The sequence below is a fragment of the Takifugu flavidus genome, chromosome 9 (genome assembly GCF_003711565.1).
Source record: "Takifugu flavidus isolate HTHZ2018 chromosome 9, ASM371156v2, whole genome shotgun sequence".
NCBI lineage: Eukaryota > Metazoa > Chordata > Actinopteri > Tetraodontiformes > Tetraodontidae > Takifugu > Takifugu flavidus.
The window spans coordinates 11,782,439-11,789,996 of record NC_079528.1 but is presented as its reverse complement, the minus strand read 5'-3'; the positions used below and the strand labels follow the sequence as shown (position 1 = coordinate 11,789,996).

General features: G+C 49.1%; 1 protein-coding gene across 5 annotated transcripts in view; it reads left to right on the top strand.

Annotated features, from left to right (window-relative positions):
- The window catches only part of macrod1 (mono-ADP ribosylhydrolase 1), a 76,437-nt gene that overhangs the window by 54,389 nt on the left and 14,490 nt on the right, over window positions 1-7,558 (top strand). For 4 of the 5 annotated variants that reach the window (XM_057044118.1, XM_057044116.1, XM_057044115.1 and 1 more), the window contains one exon: window positions 2,840-2,956. The exons of the other annotated variant lie outside the window; for it this stretch is intronic. In XM_057044118.1, coding sequence (XP_056900098.1) covers window positions 2,840-2,956 — 117 coding nt within the window. The remainder of the gene's footprint in view (window positions 1-2,839; window positions 2,957-7,558) is intronic. 5 annotated transcript variants of the gene reach the window in all.

The following is a 7,558-nucleotide window of genomic DNA, read 5'->3' as shown; positions in this document are numbered from 1 at the left end:
GGAATATGCATGTGCATGCTGTCTTTCCTGTGTTTATTGGAGCGCCTGGTTTGAGGTTGCAGGCTTCGTGCCAGGTTAGCATATCGCCAATTATCACCCCGTCGCTCTGCCCCGCCCTCCCCTCTTCTCTCGCTCCCGCTGTAACTGTGAGTCAATCAAAATGCAGAGCCTAGGAGGGGAAAATGATAATAGCTAATCTCAGCTGGCTGGTCCAGAAAAAAAAGGCCACAAATCTGATGTAGTTGGAACCATTCCTGCGTCACACGCTTTTAAAAACATCCATTCCGTTTAAACCTTAGATTAGTATTCGTTTCCTCTCCTGCGTTCGCTCCACCCTTCTGTCTGTTAGCCAACACATTTGCTTTCTTTCCAAACCTCTTTCTCTTGGTCCAGCAGCACTCGCCGCTCTGTCTCATCTCCTAAATGGTTATGCGTTATTTTGCATGCTAATAAAGGCGAAATAATTGAAACGATTTTTAGGAAAGATGAAAGAAAAAGATTTTTGTGCTCCGTCAGGAATAGCAAAGGCTTAAATTCAACAATAGCATAAAAATGAGCATTTCAAGAGTGAACCACAACAGCCAGTCGACATTAATTTGTCATGCTAACATTTGCTAATTAGCAGCAAACACGGACAACAAAAGGCCGTCCGAAATTACTTTTGCCAGCATTTAATGTTAAATTAATTTCGAAGCTAGAAAAAGAATTACATCTCATCATTTCTGGTCTGAAATTGCCTCATACATGGAAATAGTCGCTGATCCATTTTACCACAAACCACATTTGTTAAGGGGGTCGGAGAGAAAGGTGGTGGTTTGCTAAAGGTCACGGTGGTTCTGTGAGGAACATGCATGAGTGTATCAAATTTCACGGTCTATATTTACCGAGATGCTGCGATGTGTGATGGACTGAATAATCAACAGTCTGCGCGTCACATGAGCCGTGAAGTCAGTGTGGCCGACAATCGTAAGTCACCATCTGAGACCCAAATGCGAATGTCCAATGTTTGCGTGCGAGACAGCGCGGAAACATCGGAGCCGGCCTCACATTCCACAACGGTTGCGGATAATAACGCCTCTCTCCTTCACAGGCCATCCATGACTAATAGATCCGTGCACTGCCGGCACAGAAGAAAGTTCAGTCTCACTTGAGATAAATCTTTGATTCGCTCATGAATTCCCACTCGTTTTCCGACTGCTGAAGTGACAGAAGCGTGTCTGAATCCACTCAGTGGCGTGCGGCGCTCCCGCTGGGCTATTACACCGACTCCCACAGAGTTGGAAGGTACGGCTGTCTGAGGGAAAGCAAACACGAGAAGTCTTAAGCGAATATAGCCGAGTTAAAGGGTCAGCTGGCTTTGTCAAAGAGGTGGGACTCACGGAGGGCAGGAACCGTTTCATGGGTGGTTATTAGCTGGCAACCTTAAACACAAGAGGAGGATAGAGTTAGCCAGCGTGCAATATTAAGTGGAAATAAGGAGGAAAACTGGCCTCGGGGGGGATCTTTCTTTCTCTTCTGCAACCACAGCGTCCTCTGGTATCACAATGTTGAGAATAATTAAGGTGAATGCCCATATCCCGTCTTCCTGCAGCCACTTTCAGGTCCAGAATGACTCCGATTCACGATTGGATGCAGGAAATTGCAAAACGTCCAGTTTCCAGGGGGGGTTTGACCATGAGGGAAACTTTACCGAAGCTCCAAGTTTGGGAATGAAGCCTTTTTCAACCTGAAGACACTTTCCTCACAAAAACCCCTGAATATTTAAGTATCTGTCCTGCATGACGAGACGTGGTTCATGTTACAGTCCCATTCCTTTGTCTTCCTCCCTTATTTTATCTCCCCGCAGACTAGTTTTACAGCTGCAGCTCGACCCCCCCCCAAACACATGCACACACACTTTTCCCCATATTCCAAGTTGAGTTTATCTGTGTATGTTATCTGTGTGTGTTATCTGTTTGTGTGTGTGTGTGTGTGTGTGAGAGCCAAGTTAATGGCTTCACAGCAAACACATAAATATTGCTCCGCACAGTAGTGCATGTTTTCATCAACATGCCAGCGATATTTTATGCGCACGTGAGCCGTAAGAGGCATCAGACCGAGATGGATTCACTCACGTGGTAACACCTGGCTGTGGGTGGGATCGGCTCCACCTGTGGATGTTGTGTGAGTCGGAGGTCTTGGAAGCAGGAAAAGCAGCTCTGTCGCTGTCATGGCGGATATTTAAACATCTGACCACTGCCTGCGGCCGCTCAACGCCTCCAGAGGCAGCACTGGAACGCCGCTGAATCTCTGTGACCACGGCGTTTCGACGGATTCCTGACACGGGTCGGCTAGGGGGAAGGGGGTTCCCCTGGGACGGCTGGTTACAGTTGATCTGGTTTACATGTGGGTTTGCTGAATGCTGCTGAGCCTTTGAGGTGTTTCACTGCGAGAACAGATTTTAACTGCGCGGATACGAGCAGCGCGGCTCTTAAATGGTCTCTCCTGCGTGGCTCAGCCTGTAAATGAAGCGCTGATCAAATGGAGATCATTTTTTTCCTGAAGATTATGTTGATTTATAAACTCTCAATCAATAAAACGTAATTGACTGAGGAGTCAACGTCAGCCGGGTTCTTTATTGGGCGTTAAACACTTAAATGAACTAAGGCAGGAGCTCTAAAACCTGTTTAATGGACTCACGTATCGACTTGGATAAAGAAAATAAATCTGGATATGGGGGTGAAAGCTCCTGGAACGCCAGACGTTTTTCACATTTTCAGTCTGAATTGTGCGCCCGTCGCCCGCGGCAGGTTAAACGTGCACGTAGGAGAGTCTGAAGCTGTTGTCCTTCCCCCTGCAGTGGACGGGGCGATCCACCGCGCCGCCGGTCCGATGCTGGTGAAGGAATGTGCCTCTCTCCAGGGCTGTGAGACCGGCCAGGCCAAGATCACCTGTGGATACGGCCTCCCGGCAAAATGTAAGTATCCCGTATCCAAAAAAGATCAGCAAATAAATCTTTTCCTTGTGCGCGCGATTATTTTTCCCCCCCAGGAGATCGATTTTTCATTTCAACACAAACAGTAAATGTCCATAAAAAGTCTCTTCAGCCTTCCTGTTCAAAGGAAGTAAAGAGCCTTCAGATATTAAGTGACTCCCCATGGCTGGGAGTCTAATATGATGAAAACCAAGGAGCCGGCGTGACAGCAAAAGTGTTTTTAAGTGTTTTTATTTCAGAATCTCACCGCTAGACAAATCCTGGAAGCGACACCAGACCGTGAGGTGAGCGCTGATGTGGGTTCACCAGCGGAGTCGTAACTTACAATAGATATTTGCGGATGACTCGGGCCCTCTGGGAGGAGCCGTACAACTCCTGCGAACAGTAACGCAACCTTTGAGTAGTTTCTTTATTCCTGGAAACAGGTGATTTAGCTTGTTTTTCATTTTTAAACATCGTTGGGAGCGACTTATCAGCCGTGTTCTTTCAGTTCTTTGTCTGCTTTGAGTAAATTTTGTGACCTGGTGTGTGTGTGTGTGTGTGTGTGGGCTGTGGCTCTTTGTAGTATCTCAGCTGTTGGAGTCTGCACTCGGACCTCGGCTGTTTCACCTTAATCTGCTCACAACCCTGTATCACTGCTTTTGACCAGTGGGGCCACTTTGGGCTTGAAGTTTTTCCTTCAGTCACTCTTTTCATGCTTCTCTTTTTCTGATGTTGCTGCCAGCTGGGATCTATGGCGGCCCTGCCTTTGTTCCTCCTCGGCCACCTCCGTCTCCGGTGGTTCAGCCAGAAGAGGCTTCTCGGCCAGCGGCTCCAGGTCCCTCGCGGCCGCGCCTCTGTTGTTCTCCACACTTCAGCTGTACGTCCCAGTGGGGTTGGAGGACCTCTGATACTCACCACGGACGTACCTGTGCACTATCCCAGCCACGCTTCTCTGTCTGTGCTGCCCTGCTGATGCCCGCCGGAATGTCTCGGGGGCCTTTTTGCGCAGTTTGCTCTTTGGAGCCCGTCTGCGGTGGCGGACCCCTGCCTGGCTCATCACCGGCTTTTCCTCTAGGAAAAAGAGTTTCATGTGAGCTAACGGGTGAACGGGAAGTGAATTTGGAAGCGTTGGAAGATAAATGATAACATTTTCCAACAAATCTTGGAGTTTTCGCGAAACTCTAATGATGTTTGGCAGCCACGGCGATGAGTGAGGCAAGCTGAGCACACACTCTGACTTTGACTGCTGCAGGCCTTCTTCTCTCCTCCTCAGTATGCGGAACGCAGCGCACATGCTAGATGGCTGTCTGCTGTTGTCTTTCTAGTGTCTCTGGCAGTTTTCTTTGAGTCGGGGGGGGAATTGGCTTGGCGAGCCATCACTGTGAGACCTCCCACGTGCACAGCAGGCGTGTGGGGCGGCAAAATATTCTATAAACTGGCAAATAAGTTTCCTTTCTGCGTTTGAGAGGATCTGACATGAGCGAGCAGGTTAACATTTAGTGCAGCTTCGTTCCAGACAAACAGACCCGAGATGTTAACTCGCCCAGTCAGTGCAGACACAAAATGGAAACAGCCGGGGATAAAATAGCAACGGCAAAGTGGCTTTTCATGTTTATCATTTCTAGACTTATCTTACAAGCCCCCTCGGAGGATCAAGTCCCGGAGATCGGGACGGGATTTAAACAATTAATTTGTTTCAGCTCAGTATGAAAGTGCAGCACTGCAGCAGCAGCAGTCGTGATCACTTGGAGACAATCGAGATAAGAAATACCTCAGAATTCTGGGGCACCGGGGAGGGAGGGAAAATGTTGCCGTAATTCCAGATTTGCATGTATGTAGCACATCTTTCCAATAGTTTATTTTCCAAACAGTATGTCTGGATGCAGCGATAGAGAGAGAGAGAGAGAGGAGTAATAAAGCCACGGCGCTATCAGCTCACACTTCCAGGAGGAGTTTAAGTTAACAGTGAAATGAGAGAAAAGAGATGATAAAGGCTGGCTCCAGGCAGAATCCACAGCAGCATTACAGCATTAGAGAGAGAGAGAGAGATAAGGGAAGAGTGGTTAAAAAAGGAAAGGAAAACAATGCAGCATAATTTAGAGGTCAAATGTGAGGGAATCTAAAAATAGGAGGGAATTAGAAAGAAAATAAGTGCTCGAATTGTCTTCTCCTTTGTTGCTTGTTAAACTTTGACAAAGCTGTGTTTGTGTTTGATCCGGTGTGGGGGGTGGATGTGTGTGTGTGTGTGGAGGGGTGTTCTTGTGCTAATGCACTCCCTCCTTATGCTGCTGTATTTTCTATTTTTGTAGTTGTATATTAGTATACACAGAGTGGGTTGGCTGCCACAACACAGTCTCTTAAGGCTACCTATAACTCTCTGACAGCTTGAGATCTGTGCGACTGACTTTGTCTTTGACTCACAGAGTGACTGTGTGGGTGTGTGTGTTTGCAGCACCTCTGCCCCCCCCCACACCTTCCCAGCATGGGTTATGGAGATGCTCTCTGGTCTCAGAGAAAATATTAAGTTCCAGGAAGAATTCAACAAGCGCCTGCTCCGGTGCTTAAATGCTCACAATAGGGCTTGATTAGCTCCTGGCAGGTGGGGGGGGCAGCAACAGAGGGAAGAAAAGAGGGTTTTGACAGAGCCGAGGGGGCCACTCTGAGCAGGTAAAGTGCCTCCATGAAAAAGGAAGGTCAGCAGGACGGGGCAGAGAGGTTAAGCCACATGTCAAATCAATATTTTGTTATCAAATTCTCTGGACCTGGAACCCAATCGCAGGAGTTCAGGAGCTGCTGCCTCACAACTTGCCAAATAGTCCGGAGCAACACTCAGCCCTCTGTGGAGCGTCCACTGATAATGCTGCAGCCATTTTGCCAGCAGCATCCCAGCACTGTAACCTAGCAACACCAAGATAATTCCTTTTAGAAAGAGTTGCGCGCAGTTTGAGGATGCTGACAGATGACGGCTGGAAAATTAGAAGCTGGTCCCTGCCCAAATTCACATCAACCAGAGCGTGGAGTTAAATCAGCAGTCATGCAGATTTGGAGCCACAGTAATTAGGAGGACTTAATTAAGAGGGGAAGCGTTTGAAATGGCCGTGTTGCACACGAGGAATGTGCTGCCCGCCAATTTGAGATGCATGCGCAAACACGAATCGGGGACTTTCTTCTGCCCGGTTGTCAGAGAAGGGAGCGCGAGCGTTGTCTGGACAACTCCCCACCGCAGAGCACACCTGTGTACCGATGAACAGTGCTGGTCTGTTCCCCAGCCGGCTCCCGCCACTCTGCAGAACAACTGGAAACAACACTGCTGCACCGGCGAGGATCGGCGGCGTGGACGGGATTTGGACCCTAATCGCTATTTAGAAAACCCACCTGAGCCCGCGTCTGGGTCCAGGTGTGCTGCCGCTCTGTAGTGAAGGAGGAGCAATCTGTGTTTGTGCTCATTTATTTGATACTTTTCAAAGAAGATAGAGGCACCCAGCAAGATACAGCACAGGTGAAAGGTCAGGAAAGTGGCCAATAGCACGTTTAGCAAACAACCAGCTGACCACAGGATTCAAAACGATATCTAAAAAATGGATAAGCGCTCGTAAATAGGCGGACACAGACGTGCCACAGCTGAAACACATAGCTGCCACTATCATCTGGCACCACAGGTGCACGTGTGATGGCAGCCCTGCCAGTTCGGTCCGCCACATGGGCTGCGTGCAGGTGGGCGGCGCCCCGTTCTCCACGCGCCACATATGTACATTTACCGGGACCTTTTAACGCCCTGCAGCTCGGCATCGCGTACGCACGCTTGGTTGTGCGCCGTGTACTGTACGTTGGCACCGGCGTGTATTTCAGGGAGGAAGCTAATGAGAGACGAAGGAAACAGTTCGGCGATGGTGAGAGGAGCAGGGTGGGGGGGTGGGATGGAAATAGAAGGCCGAGATCAAAAAGTGCTGAAGGAAATAGAGGGGTACAAAGCAAGAGAGATATCACTCTGTCAAAAACTGGCTGTTATGATCCCCTCTCTTCCACCTCCCTTCTCTTTCACCTCCTCATCTCCCAGTTTCTGTTCCCTCAGTGACCAATTACTGCTAATTAAAATCCTCGCTGCAGATCTCCCGGGCTCCCCCTCTTCCCCTCCTCCCAGACCTCCATCTCTATCTCTCTCCTCCTGCTTCGCCCCGTCGCCATGTCGCTCCCTCTCTTCCTCCTTTGAAGATATGCTGCTTCTGACTGTTGCCACCAACAACTTAAACACCTTGTTTTCTCCCTGGCGTCTCATCTTCTCTGCCACCTCTCCACCTATATTCATCTTCCCCTTTTCCTCCCACTCTTCCAAAGTTCTATATTTGCTCCCCCGTGGTATCTCACTCTCGTCTCACCCTCTCCCTCTCTTCATCATCGGGTTTCTTGAGCTGTGCCAAGAGATTTGACGAGGCTGTGGGCTAAAGACTGTAGCGCGCCAACTGTGATGCTAGGAGATTTATTTTTCCCCGCCGTGATTCTCCTTGCCTCGGTGTTAGCGGCGCCAGCTTCCTAAGTGTTAAAAAGCTTCATCATAGCTGCCGCTGATGTTGAAGAGCGCTGTGATGGTGGCGGCGGCGGCGC